The sequence below is a fragment of the Scyliorhinus canicula genome, chromosome 4 (assembly GCF_902713615.1).
Source record: "Scyliorhinus canicula chromosome 4, sScyCan1.1, whole genome shotgun sequence".
Lineage (NCBI taxonomy): Eukaryota > Metazoa > Chordata > Chondrichthyes > Carcharhiniformes > Scyliorhinidae > Scyliorhinus > Scyliorhinus canicula.
Genome location: NC_052149.1, coordinates 232,870,253 through 232,895,703, shown reverse-complemented (window position 1 = coordinate 232,895,703; position 25,451 = coordinate 232,870,253). Strand labels below are relative to the sequence as shown.

Here is a 25,451-nt window from a genome sequence, read left to right as displayed (position 1 = left end):
TTCACTGCATTGGAACCTCCTATAAGCACTCACCTCGGGCTGTTCGCTGTGCTTCAGTGGGTAACAGCCTCACCTCCGAGACAGAAGAGTCTGGATATAAATCCCACTCCAGAGACTTGAGGATAAACTTTAAGGCTGACCCTCCTGGGCAGTGTTGAGGGTGTTCTGCACTGCCAGAGGTTCCGTCTTTTGGATGAGGAGCGATCCCGTTCTGCTAGCTCAGGTTATCTATAAGTTTATCTATAAATTTAGGTCCTGGGAGGATGCCTTCGGTTTATCATAGGTGTCCCTCAGCTGCAGATCTAAACCGTTCCTTTGTGATGTTTCAGGTTGCTCTGAAAAATCTCCCAGCTACTATTGCACAGATGAGTAGGGGTCTTCTCCTGAACAGTCGTTCTTCAACCAGCACCTAAAATACATGATTTATCTCAATACTGTTTGCAAACTAGTTTTTCTTTATTTATATCTTTAACCTTTGTCCCATCTATCTATTACCTCAACTGATATCTAGGTGCTCACACATGAAGTGCATCAATCGATATTTGTTTGGAAAGTAATTGTGAAGAGTTCTTCACACTATCACTGCAGCCAATTCCTGAAGCATTCTTTCCACATTGCACTGAGGAATAATGATACACGCTTCATTTCCCAAGCTTCTGGACTCAGATCGCTGGGCCTTTGGGAAATGATATCTGCAATGACATCCAAACACAACATGGCACAAACTGGGCCTAATTTCGCGAGCAGATATCGTCCTGAGATACAGTATTCACCAGCAATTAGTCTCATCATTAAAAATCGTTGCAAGGTCGAAAGGTCATTGAATACTCAGCTCAGCCACTGACCATCCCTGGCTAATGAATTTCAATATCGGTACGGGTCAGGAAGTACAGAATACAGAGGCTTCGTAATCTTTTGAAAAATAAGCGTCAAAATGAGGTTGAGGAGCAGTGAGATCTGGCATACAGATCACAAATAACTTTGGTTAATAAGGCAATTTGTACAACTAGACTAAACACCGGGGCTCGTTTTCAGAGCAGAGTTTCATTTGGACAAAAATCAAGTAGATTTTGTTGGAAAGGGAACAGGAATTGGGCATCAGTGAGTAAGACTACGTCAGGGAAGAAAAAGTAGACAGTCAAAAATTAAAGGTTCGGCCGGCACGGTGGCGCAGTGGTTAGCACTGTTGCCTCATGGCGCTAAGGACCCGGGTTCGATCCCAGCCCTGGGTCACTGTCCGTGGGGAGTTTGCACATTCTCCTCATGTGCGCATGGGTCTCACCCCCACAGCCCAAATATGTGCTGGTTAGGTGGATTGGCCATGCTAAATTGCCCCTTCATTGGGAAAAAAATAATTGGGTACTCGAAATGTATTGATTTTGTTTAAACTAAAGGCGCTATGCCTGAGGGCGTGAAGCATTCAGGACAATAGAAGCGAATGAATGACACAAATAGCAATCAATGGTTTTGATTTAGTCGTCACTATTGAGACATGGGTCCAGGTCAGGGAGGGTGGGGGGGAGGGGGGGGGGGGGGAGGGGTGGTCATGGTGGGTTTAAGGTAGCAGACAGTGGAAAGAAAGGGGGGCACCATCGAAGGTGGACCCCCTCCACTCTCCAATCCGCAAAGAACCCCGCCTTCCATCCTGCCCTTTGAAGAATTTATCTTTCAAAAATCGGGCTGCCCATTCCCGCCCGACTGCCCACGCCAAATGCTTTATGGCGCGGAGAGAGTATTCGCAGGGTCAATTGGCAGGTAAGGAACCAACAAGGCCTTGGCAGCACAGGCCTGAGGCCTTTCTGAAGTCACACCTGTTCTTCATTTTTATGTTCTACTGATATCATTCTGAAGAGGTTACGTTAGACTTGGTCAGACCACAGCCGGAGTGCTGTTAACAGTTCTGATCTCCAGATTGGAAAAAGGAAACAGAGGCCCTGGAGAAGGAAAAAATGATTTACTAGATTGATACAGCAGCGCAGTGGTTAGCACTGTTGCTTCACGTGCCAGGGTCGCAGGTTCGATTCCCGGCTTGGGTCACTGTCTGTGCAGAGTCTGCACCTTCTCCCTGTGTCTGCGCGGGTTTCTCATAGAATTTACAGTGCAGAAAGAGGCCATTCGGCCCATCGAGTCTGCACCGGCTCTTGGAAAGAGCACCCTACCTAAGGTCAACACCGCCACCCTATCCCCATAACCCAGTAACCCCACCCAACACTAAGGGCAATTTTGGACACTAAGGGCAATTATTCATGTCCAATCCACCTAACCCGTACATCTTTGGACTGTGGGAGGAAACTGGAGCACCCGGAGGAAACCCACGCACACATGGGGAGGATGTGCAGACTCCGCACAGACAGTGATCCAAGCTGGAATCGAACCTGGGACCCTGGAGCTGTGAAGCAGTTGTGCTATCCACAATGCTACCGTGCTGCCCTCCGGGTGCTCAGGTTTCCTCCCACAAGTCCCGAAAGACGTGCTTGTAAAGGTGAATTGGACATTCTGAATTCTCCCTCTGTGTACCTGAACAGGTGCCGGAGTGTGGCGACAAGGGGATTTTCACCGTAACTTCATTGCTAATGTAAGCTAATTGCTAATGTGTTAATGTGAGCCTAATTGTGACAATAATAAAGATTATTATTACAAGAACTGAGAGGCTGCACCTAAAGGGAAATACTGTAAAAGTTGGAGATCTTTTGTCCAGAAAAGGGAAGACTGAGTGTAAACTATTGGAGATCTTTATAATTCTGAAAGGATTTGATCGGATAGAATTTGAAGGCTGCCCACCTCGGGAGATGATTGAGGCAGATAAACAACATGCTTTTCAGAGCTAGATTTTCCTGGTTCCCTGATGCCAGAGGCTCCAGGTTGAGGGCCATCATTGTGCACCAAGCTTGGCTGACCAGGAGTCTCTTCTCCACCTTCATAAACAATCTCTGAGAAAAAGATCCGCTAGGAAACAGTGATCATAACATGGTAGAATTTAGCATTCAGTTTAAGAGTGAGAAACCTGGGGCAGAAACCATTGTGCTAAACTCAAATAAGGGTAATTACAAAGGAATGGCGCTGATTTGGCTGGAGTGGACTAAGAAAGGAGCTTAGCAGAATAGACGGTTGATCAGCATTGGCAGATATTGATCAAAATAGCTCATGATTCACAGCAAAGATATCCCAGCGAGGAAGAAAGATTCTAGGAAGGAGATAAATCGACCACAGTTAACCAATAAGTTAAAGATAGTATGAAACTGAACGAAAAGACATTCAATGTGGCAAACGATAGTGGTAAACAAGACAATGGGTATGTTTTAAAAACTAACAAAAGATGATCAAAAAAATAATGAGCAGTGAGAAGAGAAACTACGAGGGTAAAATAGCAAGTAATATAAAAATGGACAGAAAGAGCTTCTATCAATATATAAAAAGGAAGAGAGAGGCGAAAGTGAACACAGGCCTCTTCGAGAGTGAGACTGTGGAAATAATAATGGGAAACCTGGAAATGGCAGAAGAGGTTGTCAGTCTTCACGATAGACACCAATAGCATTCCAAAAATACTAAATAATCAAGGGACCAAAGGGGTGTAGGAAATAAATACACCAACTATCACTAGAGAAAAGGTACGAGGGAAGCAAATGGGGCTAAAGTCCGATAGGTCCTCTGGAGCTGGTGGATTTCATCCAAGGACAGTAAAGGATGTAGTTACAGAGATAGTGGATGAACTGGTAGTAATCTCCAAGAATCCTGAAACAATGGAAAAGTTCCAGAGGATTGGAAAACTGCCTACATAACACAATTATTCAAAAGGGGAGAATGACAAAAAACAGGCAATTATTGGTCAGTTAACTTAACATCTGCCATTGGGAAAATATTAGAGTCCATTATAAAGGATGTAATAGCAGAGCAGTACAGCTTCATGAAGGGGAAACCATGTCTGACAAATTTCTTAGAAATCTTTGGGGTGTTACCGAGCGGGATAGATGAAGGGGTGCCAGTAGATGTAATATATTTGGATTTCTATAAAGCGTTCGATAAGGTACCACACAAAAGGACACTCAATTTACAGAATTTACAGTGCAGAAGGAGGCCATTCGGCCCATCGAGTCTGCACCGGCCCTTGGAAAGAGCACCCCACCTAAGCCCACACCCCCACCCTATCCCCACACTTCCTCCTATCCCCGTAACCCCACCTTACCTTATTTTTTTGGACACTAAGGGCAATTTATCATGGCCAATCCACCTACCCCTGCACATCTTTGGACTGTGGGAGGAAACCGGAGCACCCGAAGGAAACCCACACAGACACGGGGAGAACATGCAGACTCCGCACAGACAGTGACCCAAGGCAGGAATCGAACCTGGGACACTGGCGTTGGGAAGACATTGTGCTAACCACACATGAGGTTGATGAGGTAGACATGGGGAAATTGTTAATAAAATAAGAGCCCACGGTATCGGGGGTTGTATATTAGTATAGATAGAGGATTGGCTAACCGACAGAAGACAGAGAGTAAGACGGAGAGTTGGAATAAGAGGGGCATTTTGAGGATGCCACAGGGATCAGTGCTCGGGCCACAATTATTTACAACATAATAATGACTTGGACAAGGAAAGTAAATGCACTATTGCCAGGTTTGTGGGTGACACAAAAATCGGTGGGAAGGCAAGTGTTAAGGATGACACAAAGAGTCTACAGAGGGATATAACAGGTTAGGTGAGTGGGCAAAGAGTTGGCGGATGGAATATAATGTAGGAAAATGTGAGGTGATGCACTTTAGTTGGAAGAATAAAGGAGCTGAATATTGTTTAAATGGAGAAAGACTGCAGGAAGCTGCTGCACGGAGGGACTGGGGGTCCTCGTGCATATATCACATAAAGCTAGCATGCAAGTTCAGCAGGTAATAGGGACGGTAAATGGAATGTTGGCCTTTATTTCAAAGAGAAAGGAGTATAAAAATAGGAAAGTCCTGCTAAAATTATACAAGGCACAAGTTGACCACACGTGGAATATTGTGAACAGTTTTGGTCCTCCATCTAAGGAAGAATATACTGGTATTGGAGTCCAGAGAAGGTTCACTAGGTTAATCCCGGGTATGGAGGGATTTTCTTATGAGGAAAGGTTGATTAGGTTGGGCCTGTCCTCATTGGAGTTTAGAAGAATGGGAGGCGGCCTTATTGAGACATATCGGATTCTCAGGGGATTTGACAGGGGAGATGCTGAGAGGATGTTTCCCCTTGTGGGAGAGCCTGGGACCAGAGGGCAGAATCTCAGAGTCAGGGAGTTGCCCATTTAAAATCGAGATGAGGAGGAATTTCTTCTCTCAGAGGGTAGTGAATCTGTGGAATTCTTTACCGCAGAGAGCTGTGGAGGTTGGGTCGTTATGTGTGCTCAAGGCTGAGATTGACAGATTTTTAATCAGTGAGGGAATGAAGGGTTATGGGGATAAGGTGGGAAAGTGGAATTGAGGATTATCACATCAGATCAGCCATTGAATGTCAAAGCAGACTCGATGGGCCGAATGGCCTACTATATCTCCTGGTCTGCCGTTGGGAGTGTATTGAAAGGATTTGCAGGTTGACACTCAACCTGTTTGGCTGCGTTATGTACGCACCTTCCTTGACCGTCAAGCCCTGGGGTGGGACTCCAACCCTTCCTGCTCACTCATCGAATAGGAAATTCAGAGAAATGTCTTTACCCAGGGAGTGGTGGGAATATGGAAGTCACGAACAGAGGGTGTGTTTGAGATGAACAACATGCATTTAAGAGGAGGTTACGTAAATAAATGAGGGAGAAAGGACAAGAAACAAGTGGGTATAGAGTGAGATGAACAAGGGTGGGAAGAAGCTTGTGTGGAGCATGAACAGATCAGTTGGGCTGAATGGCCTGTTGTGCTGCTGTAAATACGCTGTGAGACGCCCCAGCTCCAGGAGATGTCTGGGCCAATCAGTCTGGTGGGAACATATAATTTTTGACCAATGTGTATTTTGTGTTCTGTCCAGGACAGCGGGGTGCCGTGGTGGGAGTGCCGTGTGCGCTATTTGACGTTTCTGGGCATCGGGAAGGACCCGTGCACCTTCGGCCTCATTGTGGACACGGGACTCCAACGCTTTGAGTGCCACGTTTTCTGGTGTGAGCCTGATGCAGGCTGCATCTCCGAGGCCATTCAGGCCGCTTGCATGGTGAGTCTTGCCGTAGCATCATCGGGTGCCGCAAAGAGGGGGCCACTCGGCCCATCGCACATGTACTGGCTCTGTCTCTTATTCCAATTCCCCATTGCGCTTTCCCCGTTGCTTTGCAATTTAGAATCATGGAGTAATTGAATCTCGGCGCATTTCAGAAAAACTTTCAGCCAATCTTGCTTTCCCTTAGAAAGAGCCATGCAATGAGCTCCATTCCTTCTCTTTCGCCATTGTAAAATACATAAAACCCAGAGTAACTGAACCAAACCCAACACAATGTATAGCATATATACCCCTGGTGATTGTATATGGTGAGGTCTGGTGAAAAGGTTACAGGTGATGGACATTTCTTTCCATTTTATTTATTCATGGGATGTGGGTGTCACTGGCTTGGCCGTAATTTGTTGTCCGTCCCCTGGGTGGGGGTGAGCCCCATCTTTGAACCGTTGCTGCTCATGTGGTGTGGGTACACCCACCATGCTGTTAGGGAGGGGAGTTCCAGGATTTTGACCCAGAGACAGTGAAGGAGCGGCCCATATATTTCCAATATGGTAGGTGAGTGACTTGGAGGGGAACCTCCAGGCGGTGGGGTTACCAGGTATCTGCTGCCCTTCATCTTCTAGATGGTAGCGGCCATGGGTTTGGAAGGTGCTGTTGGAGGAATCTTGTTGAGTTGACGCAGTGCATCTTGTAGATGGTACACACGGCTGCCACTGTGCGTCGGTGGTGGAGGGAGCAAATGTTTAAGGTCAGAGATGGGATTCTGATTGAATGGACTTTTTTGTTTTGGGTGTTGAGCTTCTTGAATACTGGAGCGTCACTCATCCAGGGATTTATGCAGAGGCACTGGAGATGCTGAGATTGTTCTCGAGGGAAGAAGGTTAATAGGAAATTTAATAGGGGTGAGAGAATTTGATAGAGAGAAAAGGTTGTTGGAACCAACAATTCTACGGACACGTGCTTGTAGGATTAGAATAGCGGTTTTAATATACTTACAACAGAGCCAGCCGGTTAGCCATTGAACTTTCGGTGAACTGGGTGGCTGACCCTGTGGCACTGATCTTTATACAGCAGCTTCCGGGGGAGGAGTCCTGGGTGGAGCCAAGGGAGAAGCCCAGTACAACTCTCGAGTATTCCCAGAGCTACTCCCCCTGGCGGTCAGGTAGTGCAACTGCACTTACAATATAGACAAATATATATACAGATTATAATACCGTGTGAATCACATTCACCACAAAGGTTTACACTGATTTGTCGATATTCAGAGAACACAATTTTAAGATAACTGTCAAACGATACAGAAGATGGATGTGGAGATTCCTTTTCCCACAACGAGTTGTTGTAATCCGGAATGCACTACCCGGGTGGAATCAGATTCAATCATTGTAGAAGCGTTTCCAAGGCCTGAGTATTAAGCGAGCCTTTACTTGGCGTTCCTCCCTCATTGTTAGGCCTTAGCTTAATAAACAGAGCAGACACACAACCTGGTGAAGACGGCTTTATTAACCCAAGCTTGATTTTTGTCTACGCGAGAGATGGACCTGGATAATGTCAAGATCGATCTGCTGAACTGACAAAAACACATCAATTATACGATTTCCAAAAATCAATAGCCCACCCCAGTTGGACTCGATCCAATCCCTGAAGCTGTCAGGTTCAAACTATCCAGTAAAATTGTGACCAACACATGATTTACTCCCATCCTGTCACCTGTTGTTTACCAAGGTCCATTTTAAGTTGTTTTTCCAATCCTAATATTGCCGTCCGATCCTGTACACCATTGTCCAGCTCGAAACAGGATGTCAGAACTGGCTTCCTCTTTACTTCATGGATTGTTTCAGACAATCCATGGTTATCACTCATTATCATGATTATCACTGCTATGGCCTAAAATACAGGTTTAATGGTTAATATTGATTATTGGGTATACTTTCTATAATTAATCTCAATCCTTATCATAGAATTTACAGTGCAGAAGGAGGCCATTCGGCCCATCGAGTTTGCACCGGCTCTTGGAAAGAGCACCCTACCCAAGGTCAACACCGCCACCCTATCCCCATAACCCAGTAACCCCGCCCAACACTAAGGGCAATTTTGGACACTAAGGGCAATTTAGCATGGCCAATCCACCTAACCTGCACATCTTTGGAATGTGGGAGGAAACCGGAGCACCCGGAGGAAACCCACGCACACACGGGGAGGATGTACAGACTCCGCACAGTGACCCCAGCCGGAATCGAACCTGGGACCCTGGAGCTGTGAAGCAATTGTGCTAACCACTGTGCTACCGTGCTGCCCTTTTGTAGCTAACTTTTGTAGAAGTACTCTAGTGGCATCCTAGCTATTCAGTTTTAGGAGGTCTCATCGCTGGACACCCCTTCAATCATAATTTTCACAAGAAGGTGGGATAAATGCTTGAAAATGGTTGAATTTGCAGGTCAATGGGTAGGGAGCTGGAGTGGAACTAACTGGATAGCTCATTCAAAAAGCCTGCACAGACACGATTGGCCAAATGTCCTCCACTATACTGTGTTCTCTTCCTGAAATTGTTATTGAACACGAGCAGTGTCAGGTCTGACCAGGCTGGATTCTATGGTGAAACATAGAAAGAGAGGAGAGTAAATAATCCCCCCACAATGATCTCACAAGGATGCGCCCATCTCTTGGGGCTTTCCGTCCCTCTTTACGCGATGCCCTATTGAGGTACCCAAACTCTGCCGTCGCTGCTCATGTGCTGTTGGTTAACCTCGTGGTATCCTTCTATCCAACAGCTGCAATACCAGAAGTGCTTGGTGGCCGCGACTCCCTCATCGAGACCCAAGAGAGCCACCCGCTCACCGTCGCCCCCCGCAGGTCTGAAGAAACACCTTTCGCACCCGGTGATTGATGGTGCGGGGCCTGCGCCCGGACCCCTCCACTCTGCCCCCAAGTGCACCGGCGGCTCCAATCTGAAGCGCGGCGTGCTGGCACTGCTGGGCAGTTTCAAACATAAACAGTCGGTGTTACAAATACCCTAGTGTTGCGGAGAAAGGTGCTGAGTACGGGGCGGGGGGGGGGGGGGGGGGGGGGGGGGGGGAGCGTAAGGTAAACTATGTTGGGAGCAGATGGGGAAGGGCGTGAGTGGTGGGGGGAATGATTAAGTCAGGCGGCAGAGAGGAAGGGGGACGGGCCACATCGGGTACTTGGTGGGGGGGGGGGGGGGGGGGGGTTAGGTGGGGGAAAGGGTGGTAGGAACAAGTGAGAGGGGGTATGAGGGGAGACAGCTGTTAGGTAGGGAGGGGGAGTGCGCATGATGGGAGAAAGCCATGTTGGGTAGGAGGGGAAGAGGGAGAGGGTGGGGGCTGTGTTCGGCAAAGGGGGTAGGGGCGCGTGGGGGAGGTGAGGATGTGAAGAGGACGAGGGGAGGGAGGGAACACACATGAGGGAAGTATAGAGTTTCAATGTGTAGTGCATATGAGGTGTTTGACAATAATAGAAATAGCTGTGAGTCGCATCCATTTTAATTTTGTACAAGTGTCGCAGAATGAAGGGAAAATCCCTGGTTATAAAGTTGGGGGTTTGTAAGGACGGTGTGGAATACGGAATTCCCGGTTGGAAAGTTGGGGGTTTGTAAGGACGGTGTGGGATACGGAATTCCCGGTTGGAAAGTTGGGGGTTTGTAAGGACGGTGTGGGATACTGAATTCCCAGTTGGAAAGTTGGGGGTTTGTAAGGACGGTGTGGGATACGGAATTCCATCTGATCCCGATTTTGGCTGCAGTTCAGGCCGGAGGGCCTGAGATTCCTGGGGATGGGATCACTTTACTGGCACAAAATGCTGGACACCTGGCGAAGGAAAGCCACCTGAGTGAATATTTAACATTGTCTCTTCCCAAGTCTCTGCTGCTGATATACTGATAGAATTCCCAGGAAAAACAGGGTCGACAGATTCCCTGAGGAAATTAACACACTCGCCCCCCCCCCCCCCCCCCCCCCCCCCCACCCCCCCCACCCCCGGGGGGAGACCATTGAGCCCGTCAAGCCTCTCCTGCCTTTCAGTTACATCATGGCCGCTCTGGATCCTAACCCTCTCTGCCCGACCTGATTCCATTCCCCTCGATGCTCTAACCCTCTCTGCCCAGCCTGATTCCATTCCCCTTTCTGCCCGGCCCGATTCCATTTCCCTCGATGCTCTAACCCTCTCTGCCCGGCCTGATTCCATTCCCCTCGATGCTCTAACCCTCTCTGCTCGACCTGATTCCATTTCCCTCGATGCTCGAACCCTCTCTGCCCGGCCCGATTCCATTCCCCTCGATGCTCTAACCCTCTCTGCCCGACCTGATTCCATTCCCTTCGATGCCCGACCTGATTCCATTCCCCTCGATGCTCTAACCCTCTCTGCCCGGCCTGATTCCATTCCCCTCTCTGCCCGACCTGATTCCATTCCCCTCGATGCTCTAACCCTCTCTGCCCGACCTGATTCCATTCCCCTCGATGCTCGAACCCTCTCTGCCCGGCCTGATTCCATTCCCCTCGATGCTCTAACCCTCTCTGCCCGACCTGATTCCATTCCCCTCGATGCTCTAACCCTCTCTGCCCGACCTGATTCCATTCCCCTCGATGCTCTAACCCTCTCTGCCCGACCTGATTCCATTCCCCTCTCTGCCCAGCCTGATTCCATTCCCCTCGATGCTCTAACCCTCTCTGCCCGGCCTGATTCCATTCCCCTCGATGCTCTAACCCTCTCTGCCCGACCTGATTCCATTCCCTTCGATGCTCTAACCCTGTCTGCCCGACCTGATTCCATTCCCCTCGATGCTCGAACCCTCTCTGCCCGGCCTGATTCCATTCCCCTCGATGCTCTAACCCTCTCTGCCCAGCCTGATTCCATTCCCCTCGATGCTCTAACCCTCTCTGCCCGACCTGATTCCATTCCCCTCGATGCTCTAACCCTCTCTGCCCGGCCTGATTCCATTCCCCTCGATGCTCTAACCCTCTCTGCCCGACCTGATTCCATTCCCCTCGATGCTCTAACCCTCTCTGCCCGGCCTGATTCCATTCCCCTCGATGCTCTAACCCTCTCTGCCCGGCCCGATTCAATTCCCCTCTCTGCCCGGCCCGATTCCATTCCCCTCGATGCTCAAACCCTTTCTGCCCGACCCCATTCCATTCCCCTCGATGCTCTAACCCTCTCTGCCCGGCCCGATTCCATTCCCCTCTCTGCCCGGCCCGATTCCATTCCCCTCGATGCTCGAACCCTTTCTGCCCGACCCCATTCCATTCCCCTCGATGCTCGAACCCTCTCTGCCCGACCTGATTCCATTCCCCTCGATGCTCTAACCCTTTCTGCCCGGCCCGATTCCATTCCCCTCGATGCTCGAACCCTCTCTGCCCGACCTGATTCCATTCCCCTCGATGCTCTAACCCTCTCTGCCCGACCTGATTCCATTCCCCTCGATGCTCGAACCCTCTCTGCCCGGCCTGATTCCATTCCCCTCTCTGCCCAGGCTGATTCCATTCCCCTCTCTGCCCGACCTGATTCCATTCCCCTCGATGCTCGAACCCTCTCTGCCCGGCCTGATTCCATTCCCCTCGATGCTCGAACCCTCTCTGCCCGGCCCGATTCCATTCCCCTCTCTGCCCGACCCGATTCCATTCCCCTCTCTGCCCGACCTGATTCCATTCCCCTCGATGCTCGAACCCTCTCTGCCCGGCCCGATTCCATTCCCCTCTCTGCCCAGGCTGATTCCATTCCCCTCGATGCTCGAACCCTCTCTGCCCGGCCTGATTCCATTCCCCTTGATGCTCTAACCCTCTCTGCCCGACCTGATTCCATTCCCCTCTCTGCCCGACCTGATTCCATTCCCCTCGATGCTCTAACCCTCTCTGCCAGGCCCGATTCCATTCCCCTCTCTGCCCAGGCTGATTCCATTCCCCTCGATGCTCGAACCCAAAAGAAAACTATTGATCTCAGTTTTGAAAACTCCATATGACCCCCAGCAACCGTTGACGAGGGAGTTTCAGATTTCCCCCATCCTGTGTGCGAGGAAGTGCCTCCTGACACCCGCCCATGACAGCCTCGCTCCGAGTGCAAACTTGTTCCCCTTTCTCTGGACTCCCCCACAAGAGTGTTAGCGATTGGGTAAAATTAAGATTAAAAAGGCAAAGTGAAACAGGGAGTTGAGAGGCAGATGTCTCAAGAAATGATGAGATGTGAATTTGTCTATCAGTGGAAAACAAGCAACGTGCACATGTGACTGGAGTAAACAATGGGGCTACAGAGGTGGACATGGAACAAAGCTGACACGTACCTGCCAAAAGCTGACTCCACAGGGTGAATAACATTCAAGGGAAAGAATAATATAACTGCAGAACCCTAACTAGAGAAAGAGAGAGATAGCTAACATCAGAACTGCATCAAGTTGCAGATACAGTCTCCCAAAATACAACAACCATTTTTCCACCTTCGCTGAACCTGGACACTATTTCCCGACCTTGGCCACCTTAACCTTCTTGTGGTAATTATTTGCTGGATTAAACTCATAAAGTGCTCAAAGTTGGATGCTGTTTAGGAAAAGGGCTGTCTGAGAGTTCAGGTAAATGTCGGTAGTTGTGGTCCAAGGGATATTTTCATGTAAAATGATATGCGTTTAGTCATCAGTCTACTTAAGTGTCGTAACTAATTATAGTCCTTCTTGTCGTGTGTGTTTTTGCTTTACTTTTAAGTTAATAAATATTCTTTATTAATTGTTCACACAACAGGACTGTTCCTCACTGGGTTCTATACCATTCCTCACATTATACCAGAAAAAACACACACTATGTACAGGTGTTCCACGTTACCCTTCTGGGTTTTAGGATACCCTCACATTTAACATCAGCATGGTTCATAACAAGAGGAAATTCTTATCTCCCTCACCCTAGACATCTTCGGCACCTCAATTTGATCGCTCCTTAATCTTTAATTCTCATGGAAACAGAGGAGGAGAGATGGTGTGGTGGTGAGGTCACTGGACTCGTAATCGAGAAGCACCGGCAAGTGTCCTGGGGTCACTGGTTCAAATCCCATCATAACATCTGGTGGAATGTAAATTCAATTAATAAAATAAAGGTTGGTGACCAGGAAACACCATCAATGGCCTAAAAACCCATCTGGTTCACTCAGGGCGGCTGGTTAGTACTGTGGTTAGCACTGTTGCTTCACAGCACCAGGGACCCAGGTTCGATTCCCGGCTTGGGTCACTGTCTGTGTGGAGTCTGCATGTTCTCCCCGTGCCTGCGTGGGGTTCCTCCGGTTTCCTCCCACAATTCCTGAAAGACATGCTTGTTAGGTGAATTGGACATTCCGAATTCTCCCTCTGTGTACCCGAACAGTCCTGGCAATCTCATGCTAATCTCGGTTTCTTTCCAGTGAATCCTCCCCCAAAAGCCATTGTGGTAGCACTTGTCCCAATATAACCCTAGTGGGCAGCACGGTAGCATGGTGGTTAGCATAAATGCTTCACAGCTCCAGGGTCCCAGGTTCGATTCCCGGCTGGGTCACTGTCTGTGCGGAGTCTGCACGTCCTCCCCGTGTGTGCGTGGGTTTCCTCCAGGTGCTCCGGTTTCCTCCCACAGTCCAAAGATGTGCGGGTTAGGTGGATTGGCCATGCTAAATTGCCCGTAGTGTCCTAAAAAGTAAGGTTAAGGGGGGGGGGGGTTGTTGGGTTACGGGTATAGGGTGGATACGTGGGTTTGAGTAGGGTGATCGTGGCTCGGCACAACATCGAGGGCCGAAGGGCCTGTTCTGTGCTGTACTGTTCTATGTTCTATGTTCTATAACCTTGGAGGGGGGTACTCGCTCCCTCCCCCCCCCTCCTCCCTCCCCACCACTGCCACCAATTAATACCGTGTGAGATTCTTCTACACCAAAGACAATAGTTAGTGAGAAATATTCCTCGACTGTCAGTGCAGCTAATAACCTTCTGAATCCAGGTAATCCTTGTGGAATCAACACCCATTTAGTCTAGCAAAGGGGTGTGATTCTTTGCAAAGGCATCAAAAGGACTCACGCCAGCTCCCTGTTGGCAGTGAATTGCATGGAGACCCATGAGTGGCATAACGGGCAAGGTCCTGGGGAATGTGAGGGATTGGCGCCCTGCTCTCCTCCCTCCGGGGGTGAATTCTAACGGATTGCTTGGACGAAGCTCGTATTCACACAGGTGGAGAAGATTAATGGATGATCCAAACTAAGCTGGCTGTTTAGGACATTTAGCCCAACCCTGTTCCTATTTCTCATGTTCTAACTTCCTAGGTAGTCCTCCTTTGTGTGGGAAAGGCTCGGCACTGGGCTCCCCCTCCCCTCCCCCCATGGGAATTTAAAGGGGGCTGGGATAACCTGGAGCCACTTCAAATTTCCTCCTCGTCGCCAGAAATTTTGGGCTCTTTGCCTTGTATTCATTCAAGTTGCAGCCAATGAAAACTATTCTTGAAGGAGATGCTTTCACAATGTGAGCGCAGGGATTGGTGGAGAGAGATGTTGTGAACAACCCATCGTTTATTAAATAAATGAAAATGTGAAAATGAGCGTGGTGGCAATTTGTAATAATTTGAGCCTGCGGGCATCAGCGGAACTCTCCTGACAGCACTCGGCCTCGATACTCTTCAATAGTCTTCCGCAAATCCTCTTCGCGTTTTGCTCCGGCTCCTATTTCATTAACCCTTGCTAAGATATCTGAAGTGTGAGCTCTGGCAGGAAGAGTGAGATAAAACCTTCCCCACCCCCAATCAATAACTGCGGAGGCAGCAGCAGATTGGTTCCCACACAAGATGCACCGATCGGGAACGAGGGGATATAGGGGAGAAGCTGAAAAAGTAGCAAGTTCAGGGGAGGAATGTGGTGAAGCAGTTGGCTGAATTCTCTCAACCTTGGTGACAAAGTCCACAAGCTCCTTGCACATTTTGTGAGGATGAAGCTGGGGAGATGTGGGGCTGGATTCTCTGATTTGAAGATGAAGTGCTGATGCCGGCATGCACAGCGGTGGCCTGCAGTGGTCGCGCCGTGCAACGTGGCGCCGGCCTGCCAAGAACTGCCCCCCCTCTAATCAGCCTCGCCACTCCTGGAACACCCCCACCAGTGCCCCCAGCCCCCGCCAAAGCACACCCTGCCCGCGGAACGGCTCCCACCCGATTGTGGCGGCGCTGGACCCAGTCCGCAGCCACCACGCCGGGTTCCCAAAGTAAATAGGACATGTGTTCCACGCCATCGGGAACTCAGCCCATCGCGGGCGTAGCCTCGGGGGAGGGCCTCAGGTGACGTCCTGAGGCCGTCCCAATGGCGAGCGGCATACTCCGTGAGTACACCATTTTCAAGGGGGCGGAACATTGCAAAAGTGGCGGCGCCCCCAATTTCGGCACAACCAGGGATTCTCCAGTCGATCGCCGAACGCGATTATGGCATCGGCGACCAAAGAATCCAGCCCACGGTTTAAGGAGAAGCTTTGTTGTGAACAAGGTTTCATTTGCATTCCAGGAGTTTTGAAAACCTCCAGGTCCATTTCCACAAAACCTCTGACCTTCCCTCCCTGGCTCCCACATTAACCAATACTATTCACTTTCCTCCCTCTTCAGGTCCCCCTCCCCCTCACAGGTGGCAGAGTGGTTAGCATTGCTGCCTCACAGCACCCAGGAACTTAGGTTCAATTCTGGCCTTGGGTGACTGTGTGGAGTTTGCACTTTCTCCCCGTGTCTACGTGGGTTTCCTCCGGGTGCTCCGGTTTCCTCCCACAGCCCAAAGGTGTGCGGGTTAGGTGGGGTTACGGGGATAGGGCGGGGCAGTGGGCCTACGTAGAGTGCTCTTTCAGAGGGTCCATGCAGACTCAATGGGCCGAATGGCCTCCTTCTGCACTGCAGGGATTGTATGGATTCTAAATCAGCTTTCTGCCCGTGTCACAGAGCTGAAACAGTCCTTGTCAAAGAAGCTCTGAGGAAGAATTATGAGGACTCAAAATGTTTACTCTACTCTTCTCCACAGACGCTGCCAGACCTGCTGAGTTTTTCCAACACGTTCTGTTTTTATTCCTTGTAAAGGTACGGTTTCCCTCCTTCTCCTCTCCACAGCCCCTGACAGGCTGACCGCACCATCCTCCTCCAACATCTCGCCACTGTCGTTCAGCTGGGTGGGGCTGCTCTCACCTGCTTCATGCAAGAGTAGGCCATTCGGCCCCTCGAGCCTGCTCCGCCTTTCAATAAGATCACGGCTGATCGGATTGTAACCTGAACCCCACAATCCTGCCGACCCCCGATAACCTTTCACCCCCTGGTTAATCAAGAAGCTATCCAGCTCTGCCTTAAACATATTCCAAGATTGCTCCTACTGCCTTTTGAGGAAGAGAGTTCTGGAGACACGCTTACGTCTGAGAGAAAAATGTTGTCCCATCAGCTTCTTGAATGAGTGACCCCTTATTTTTAAAAAGTGACCCTTAGGTCTAGTTTCTCTGACAAGAGGAAAATAGATCAGATCATAGAATTTACAGTGCAGAAGGAGGCCCCTCAAATCTACACACACAACTGTGGCAAGATGTAACTCCAATTCTATATGTTTGCGGATGGCACGACTGTAGTGGGTCGTATCTCAAACAACGATGAACCAGACTACAGAAGGAAGATAAATCACTTGGTTGCATGGTGTACCGAAAACAACCTATCCCTAATTGTCGGAAAGACCAAAGGACTGATCATTGATATCAGGAAGCGTAGCACGACACCCCACCCCTCCCCCATCTACATCAATGGCTCCAAAGTGGAGATGGTCGATAGCTTTAAGTTTCTGGGGGTCACCATCACCAACAGTCTGTCCTGGCCCACTCGCATTGACGCAACAGTCAAGGAAGCCCAACAATGTCTCTACTTCCTACGGAAGCTAAAGAAATTTAGCATGTCTATCTTGACTCTCACAAACTTCTACAGATCTGCCATTGAGAGCATCCTATCCGGCTGCATCACAGCCTGGTATGGCAACTGCTCGGCCCAAGATCGCAATAAACTGCAGAGGGTGGTGAACTCAGCCCAATGCATCACACAAGCTTGCCACCCCCACCACTGCCTCAGGAAGGCAGACAGCATTATCAGAGACCCATCCCACCCAGGCTTTGCCTCCTTCCAGACCCTTCCATCAGGCAGAAGGTACAGAAGTCTAAAGACCCACACATCCAGACATAGGAACAGCTTCTTCCCCACAGCTACAAGACTCCTCAATGACTCCCCCTCGGACTGATCTGTTCTCTGTAAGAACACGTTTCACAACGCCCTATGCTGCTTTTGCTCATGCATTTGCTTTGATTGGCCCCTTGTTCCGCACTGTAACCAATCACTGTTTGTTGATATACTATTTCTCAATGTACTCCGTTGATTATTCTTTTTGACTACCATATACGTACTGTGTACGTTCCCTTGGCCGCAGAAAAATACATTTCACTGTACTTCGGTACATGTGACAATCAATCAATCAATCACTGGCCCTTGAAAGAGCACCCTACTTAAGCCCACACCTCCACCCTATCCCCGTAACCCAAGTAACCTTTGGACACTATGAGACAATTTAGCATGGCCAATCCACTTAACCTGCACATCTTTGGACTGTGGGAGGAAACCGGAGCACCCGGAGGAAACCCACATAGACACGGGGAGAACGTGCAGACTCCGCACAGACAGTGACCCAAACCGGGAATGGAATCCGGGTCCCTGGTGCTGTGAGGCACCAGTGCTAACCACTATGCTACCGTGCCACCATCCTCTCCACATCCACCCTGTCAATACCAATCAGGGTGTTAAAGGTTTTGATCAAGTTGCTTCTTCTTCAAAGCTCCAGCGGATACAAACCCAACCTCTCCTCATAAAACAACCTGCCCATTCCTGGTTTTTGGTCTAGTAAAGCTTCTCTGAACTGCTTTTTAATTTTTATTCAAGTTTTAACATTATAATGTTCAAAACACCTAACATTACAAAGTAAAACCAACACAAAACCGCAAACCTGCCCCCCCCCCCCTCCCACAACACCCTATAACCCACCTCCCCAGCACCCCCCTAACAGTCGACGGTAACCAGCTCCTTGAAATGTAATATAAACAAGCCCCAGCTCTTGTGGAATCCCTCGCTCGCCCCCAAAGCAAATTTCACCTTTTCCAAGTACAAGAACTCCATTAAATCCCCCACCCACCCCGATGTACAAGGCAGAGACTGACCTCCGCCCCAACAGGATTCAGCTGATCAACAAGGCGAAGGCTAAAACATCTGCTCCCGCTCTCGCCTGCAACTCCGGCAGATCTGACACCCGAATGTGGCCCCCAGGGGACACGTGCAGGATCGCCGACAAGGTGCTGAAGAATGACCAGAACAAATGTACGTTATTGACTGCCCCCCACCCCGCCACACCGCTCACAAATATCCTCCACCCCCTCAAACAGCCGGCTCATCCCCGACTTTGTCGGGTGCGCCCTGTGTCCCACCTTTAGTTGTATCAGCCCCAGCCTCGCGCACAAGATTGAGACATTCACCCTCCGCAGCACCTCAAAACACTGCCTATTCCAGCGACATCCCCAGCTCCTCCTCCCACGTGGCCTTAGCCCCCTCCGGAGACACCCTATCCTCCTCCAAAACCCCCCCCAAAGATTGCTGAGGGACCCCCCCTCCCCACCAACACCATCACCGACAACACCCCCTCCAGCAACGAGGAGGGGGGACCCACCAGAAAGGTGGTTCTGGTCCCGCACCTGCATATACCTGAAAACCTCCCAAACATCTCCCCCATTCCTCCAAACTTGCAAACAGCCTCTATAAATAAGTCCTTCATCTCCATCGCCCCTCCCATCCCCGAAACCTCGCGTCAATCCTCACTGGCTCAAACCCGTGGTTCCCTCGGATCGGCATCAACTTTGACCCTGCCCCCAACCTCAAGTGCTGCCGAAACTGCCTCCACATTTTCAGTGTGGCCACCAGCACGGACACCCCGGGCACTTCCATGTGGCAAACGTGAGCGGCATCGCTGCCAGCGCCTGCGACCCCGACCCTTTATTTTTAAAAAAGTTTTTTCTTTTAATTTCGAGTACCCAATTCATTTTTTCCAATTAAGGGGCAATTTAGCGTGGCCAATCCACCTACCCTGCACATCTTTTGGGTTGTGGGTGCGAAACCCACGCAGACACGGGGAGAATGTGCAAACTCCACACGGACAGTGACCCAGGGCCGGGATCGAACCTGGGACCTCGGTGCCGTGAGGCAGCAGGGCTAACCCACTGCGCCACCGTGCATCCCTCCCGACCCTTTATGGGAGCCTGCCTCCATCCTCACCCCACAAAGCCAGCGTCTCCCTACTCCAACCCCGCACCTTCTCCGCGTTCGGCGCCCAATAATAGTCCAACAGGTTCGGAAGGGCCAAACTGACTATGGCCTCTCTGAAGCACCCTCCTCCTAATCCTTGCCACCTTACCTGTCCACACAAATGACAAAACCGACCTACTCACCCCAATGAAAAACCATTTGGGCAAAAAGACGGATAAGCACTGAATCAAAAATAAAAAGCGCGGCAAAATGTTCATCTTAACTGTCTGCGCGCAGCCTGCCAACGATAGGGGAAGGCTATCTCACCTCGAAACATCCCCCATGACCCAGCCCACCAGACTCGTAACGTTCAACTTACATAATCTTTAGCAGCGTCACAAGTAGGCTCACATTAACACTGCAATGAAGTTACTGTGACAATCCCCGAGTCTCCACACTCCGGTGCCTGCTCGGGTACACCGAGGGAGAATTCAGAATGCCCTATTCACCTAACCCGCACATCTTTGGACTCTGGGAGGAAACCGGAGCATCCGGAGGAAACCCACGCACACACGGGGAGAACGTGCAGAATCCACACAGACAGTGACCCAAGCCGGGTATCGAATCTGGGACCCTGGAGCTGTGAAGCAACAGTGCTAACCGTGGTGCCACCAGGTCCCAGTCCTGAGCCACCTGCACTCCCAGATACCTAAAGTGGGTTGTTGCCAGCAGAAAGGGCAAACCCTCCGCCCCCATCCCCCTCAACCTGGCTCCCACCTCCAGTGAAGACACCACAAAACGCTCACTTATTCCCAAATTTAACTTGTAGCCTGAAAAAGCCCCAAGTCTCCAAAGCAGTCCCACTTAATCCCCCACTGAGGAGCCCGGGTTGGAGGGACACAGCAACAGGTCATCAGCATACGGGGACACTCGATACTTCAACCGCAAGCCCCCCCACCATCACCCCCCTCCATTTATCCCAGCACATCAGCGCTATGGCCAAGAGCTCTATTGCCAGCACAAAGAGGGGAGACAGGGGGTACCTCTACCGAGTTCCCCGATGCAACGCCAAGTACCCTGAATCATCGCATTTATGCGCACACAAGCCATCGGCTCCTTATACAACAATTTTATCCATTCCACAAACCTAGGCCCAATCCCAAACTTCTCCAACACCACAAACATACAGCTCCACTCCACAGGATCAAATGCTTTTCCTGCATCCAGCAGCAGCACCAGCTCAAACTCCCTCCCCTCTGCTGAAGAAAGCACCACATTCAACAGACGTTTGACGACAACTGTCTGCCCTTTACGAACCCCGTCTGGTCCTCTCCAATCACCTTCGGGAAGCACTCCTCCAACCTGAGTGCCAGCACCTTCGCCAAAATCTTGGCATCCACATTCAACAGAGATGTTGGCCCATGCGACCCACACGCCACCGGGTCCTTGTCCCTTTTCAGCAGCAATGAAATGGATGCCTGTCCCATTGTCTCCAGTGGTTTCCCCTTGGCCACCGCATCTTCAAACATCTCCACCAACAGCAGTGCCACTGAGATACCCTCAATCACGACACAGGAGAGAAGATAGATGATTCAAAGGCTTTAATCATCTCAGAACTGAACAGCAGCCGAGAAGTGTGCTCATCACATGCTGCCCCATCCTATATACCGTTTCCTGGGGGTGGAGCCAGAGACGGAGTCCCCCAGGGTTCCAAGCCCGGTCTTAAAGGGCCAACGCATTAAAGGTAAGGTACCATTATAGCAGCTACTGATAACATTCATCACAGCCAGCTTATAGATAGATAGAACATTACAGCACAGAACAGGCCCTTCGGCCCTCGATGTTGTGCCGAGCAATGATCACCCTACTTAAACCCACGTAACCCGTACACCCGTAACCCAACAATCCCCCCATTAACCATACACTACGGGCAATTTAGCATGGCCAATCCACCTAACCCGCACATCTTTGGACTGTGGGAGGAAACCGGAGCACCCGGAGGAAACCCACGCACACACGGGGAGGATGTGCAGACTCCATATCCATAAACCTTTTCTAAAACTCCACCGGGAAACAGTCTGGCCTCGACGCTTTACCCGTCTGCAACTTCCCTATTTGTGTGTGCGGAGTCTGCACATGCTCCGTGTGTCTTTGTGGGTTTCCTCCGGGTGTTCCGGTTTCCTCCCACAAGTCTCGAAAGACTGCATGTTAGGTGAATTGGACATTTTGAATTCCTCCTCAGTGTGGTGACGAGGGGATTTTCACAGTAACTTCATTGCAGTGTTAAAAAATTCTTTGTAAATTCTATGAATATAGAACATAGAACATTGCAATGCAGAACAGGCCCTTCGGCCCTCGATGTTGCGCCGACCTGTGAAAGCCCTCTAAAGCCCATCTACACTATTCCCTTATCGTCCATATGTTTATCCAATGACCATTTAAATGCCCTTAATGTTGGCGAGTCCACTACTGTTGCAGGCAGGTCATTCCATGCCCTTACTACTCTCTGAGTAAAGAACCTACCTCTGACATCTGTCCTATATCTATCTCCCCTCAATTTAAAGCTATGTCCCCTCGTGCTAGACATCACCATCCGAGGAAAAAGGCTCTCACTGTCCACCTTATCTAATCCTCTGATCATTTTGTATGCCTCTATTAAGTCACCTCTTAACCTCTTCTCTCAAACGAAAACAGCCTCAAGTCCCTCAGCCTTTCCTCATAAGATCTTCCCTCCATACCAGGCAACATTCTGGTAAATCTCCTCTGCACCCTTTCCAATGCTTCCACATCCTTCCTATAATGCGGCGACCAGAATTGCATGCAATACTCCAAATGCTGCCGCACCAGTTTTGTACAGCTGCAGCATGACCTCATGGCTCCGAAACTCAATCCCTCTACCAATAAAAGATTCTATCATTATCTTAATGTAACACTAATGCAGATTCATTTTAGATTATTATTATCGCCACCCGCACTTCTTTCGCTCCCACTGGCTCCTCCAGCCCTGTCCTCTCCTCCTCTCCTACTTCGGGATACACACCCCAGGAACTCCCTCATATTTAATTGATCCTCCGGAGGCTCTGACATATACAAATTCTTAGAGACCACCTCAAATGCTTTGTTCACCTGTTCCAGTGTCACCACCAACTCCTCTGTCCCATCCCAGACCCAAACAATCTCTCTCGCAGCCGCCTGCCGGCAGAGCTGGCCCGTCAACAAGCGGCTGACCTTCTCCCTGTACTCATACACTGCCCACCTCGCCCACCTCAACTGCTGAACCGCCTTTCCTACGGACGGAAGGTCAAACCTCGCCTGTCACTCCTTCTTCCTCACCAGATGATGTGGAGTCGGATACTCTGTCTACCTTCCGTCCATCTCCAAAATATTCTCTACTAACCGCTGCCGCTCCTCTCCTCTCTCTGTCCACCAGGCTCCTCACTGCTGCTCTCAACCATTCACACACCACTGAAGCCGGCTTTCCCTGTTCCTATGAAACCCTACATAGTCCTCAATCACCTTTCTCAATTGTAGAAAAAATTGGGTCCGCCAACAATCCCACGTCCAACCTCTGTGCCGGCCCCTTCTCCTGGACCACATCCACCCAATGTGGAACATGGTCCGAGATAACAATCGCCGAAGACCTTCCTCACCCTGGCCAATAGCTCCTTCCCCTATCCCTCGGGTGCAAAACCCTCCACGGGTTCGCCCCTCCCTCATTACTGCCCCCCCCCCCCCCCCGGCCCCGAGGGCAGGCCGGGGTTGCAGGGGCCTATTCACCTTTGGATTCAGCAGTGTATTCAAGCCCCCCCCCAGTATTAACTGTTGTGTGTCCAAATTCAGTATGGCAGCCAACAAACATCTTCTTCATAAATCCTCCGTCATCCCAATTCAGGGCATATAGACTAACCACCACCATAAACCTCCCCTCCAAAGCACCCACTACTATTACGTACCCCCCCCCCCCCCCCCCCCGGTCAGCCACCACCTCCTCCCCCAACAACTTGACAAAGATCTCTGCAAAGTACTCCGTCGGCCTCCGGCCCTCCAGCCCCACGATCCTTAGATTCTGCCTTTGTTCTCCAGGTTTTCCACCGTGGTTCTCAGCCCTCGGTTGCTCTCCACCACCCTCAGCAGCTCCTCTCCCATCGAGGTGAACTGGTCGCTGTGCTGTGACAGTGCCTCCTCCACCCCCTTCAACACCTCTCCTTGCTCTCGCCTCCTTTATCGGGGCAAGAATCCCATCCACCCACTCCTTGAGCGAGGCCATCATTTCCTTGTGATGCCTGTTAAGGTGCTGGAAAACCAGCCGCTCAAACTCCCCCGCCATCACCTCGGCGAGCGTGCCCACTGTAATGGGCATGGCCCCACTCGCGAGCCTGTTCCTGCTATCTTCCCTCACACTGAACCCCCCACTTTTCCCCCGGATTCCGTTCCGTTTCTAGGTTTTCGACATCCCTTGGTCGCCTTAGGCTTTCCAACAAATAATCGTACAAAATTCTCCCCAAAAACTGGGTGCTAGGGGCCAAAAAACAAAAGCTCTAACAGGAGCCACCCAACCTGCGACCTCCATCTACATGTTGTGACAGGAAGTCCATCCTCTGAACTGATTCCAATGCATTTAAATCACTCATTAAAATAAGGAGACCAACACAGTACACCATGCTCCAGATGTGGTCTCACCAATACCCTGTACAACTGAAGCATAGCCTCGTTAATTTTGGAATTCCCCTCACAATGAACAATAACATTCTATTAACTTTCCTAATTACTTGCCGAACCTGCATGCTAACCTTTTGTGATTTATGCACTCAGACACCCAGATCCCTCTGCACGTCTGCAATCTCTCACCATTTAGATAATAAGCTTATCCTTCCTGCCAAAATTGAATATTTCACAATTGCCCACATTATATTCCATTTGCCAGGTTCTTGCCCACTCACTTAACTTCCTTATTCATCTATCTAATTGTAGCCAGAGAATTAACAGCAATGCCTTCCCCTCCTGCTCCCACACTCTGATCACCTTCTATTTTTCCCACTCGATGTCCCTCGGTAATAGCATTGAAAACAGGTCACTTTCTTCCCATACTGATGACACCCAGCTCTGTCTCGTCGCCACATCGTACTGCCAGCCTAATGTTGGACTGACTGTTCTGCTGTGTCACCCTCTTTCAGCAAGAGACACTGTAGCAAATCGGGAACAGCAAGTGGTTGAGTTTTCTCAACCCGATTACAATGCTTGCTGAAAGCACCTGACTCAATTCAGTTCTGACGTAGAGTCACATTGGACTCGAAACACTCCTGCTTCCCTCTCCAGAGATGCTGCCAGAACGTTCTGCTTTATTTTAACTCAGTGTGAAGTTGAAACGTAATGTAAAGCGAGAAATGGGAACAAGAGTAGGGCATAGGGACCCCCCCCCCCCCATGCTAATACATGGCCCCCAACACCATGGGCTCGTCTTATTAAGTAGCCTTTTGTGCGGCACCTTTTCAAACACTTTTTGGAAATCCAAGTACATTACATCTACTGGTTCCCCTTTATCGATCCTGCTCGTTACCTCAAAGAATTTTAATAAATTTGTCATGCATGATCTCCCCTTCATGAAGCTATGCTGACTCTGCTCGATTGTATTTTTGGAATGTTATTAATGTGTCTTCCACCATGTCGGATCAGCCAGGGTTGGAAACGGGTGCGGAGGCAGATATCATAGCCTTCGCCTCGTTGATCGCCCGAAGGCGGATCCTGCTGGGATGGAGATCGGCCTCTCCACCCTGTGCCTTGGTGTGGCGGGGGGACCTGTTGGAATACTTGACCCTTGAGAAGGTTAAGTTCGAACTGAGGGGAAGCTCGGAGGGGTTCTACATGTCATGGGCACTATTTATTATGCACTTTCAAGAACTGGATAACATCGAACATTAGTTGGGGGGGGGAAGGGTGGGTGGGGTGCGGGGGGCTGTGTATGTTGAAGATGGCTATGGGTAATCCCCGATTCCTTTTTTTGTCTTTGTC

General features: G+C 50.0%; 2 protein-coding genes across 2 annotated transcripts in view; both read left to right on the top strand.

Annotated features, from left to right (window-relative positions):
* LOC119964283 (amyloid-beta A4 precursor protein-binding family B member 2-like) overlaps positions 1 to 9,212 on the top strand; it is a 70,497-nt gene extending 61,285 nt beyond the window's left edge. Inside the window, exons 10-11 of the mRNA XM_038793560.1 lie at positions 5,989 to 6,168; positions 8,940 to 9,212. Of these exons, the coding sequence (XP_038649488.1) occupies positions 5,989 to 6,168; positions 8,940 to 9,185 (426 nt within the window). The 3' untranslated portion in view covers positions 9,186 to 9,212. The remainder of the gene's footprint in view (positions 1 to 5,988; positions 6,169 to 8,939) is intronic.
* A 248-nt stretch (positions 9,213 to 9,460) lies between these two features.
* On the top strand, positions 9,461 to 12,907 carry LOC119964282 (proline-rich protein 36-like). The gene is made up of 4 exons (XM_038793559.1): positions 9,461 to 9,480; positions 10,171 to 10,370; positions 10,428 to 11,721; positions 12,040 to 12,907. The coding sequence occupies exons 1-4, from the start codon at positions 9,461 to 9,463 to the stop codon at positions 12,137 to 12,139; spliced, it is 1,614 nt and encodes a 537-aa protein (XP_038649487.1). The 3' UTR covers positions 12,140 to 12,907.
* Positions 12,908 to 25,451: the final 12,544 nt, after the last annotated feature.

Bases quoted from the DNA above. Each gene is read 5' to 3' on its own strand.
- LOC119964282 (XM_038793559.1), top strand. From the start codon at position 9,461: ATGGGAGAAAGCCATGTTGG. The intron at 9,481-10,170 runs GTAGGAGGGGAA...CCCCGGGGGGAG, and splicing joins ATGGGAGAAAGCCATGTTGG to ACCATTGAGCCCGTCAAGCC. The intron at 11,722-12,039 runs GCCTGATTCCAT...CCTCTCTGCCAG, and splicing joins GCTCGAACCCTCTCTGCCCG to GCCCGATTCCATTCCCCTCT.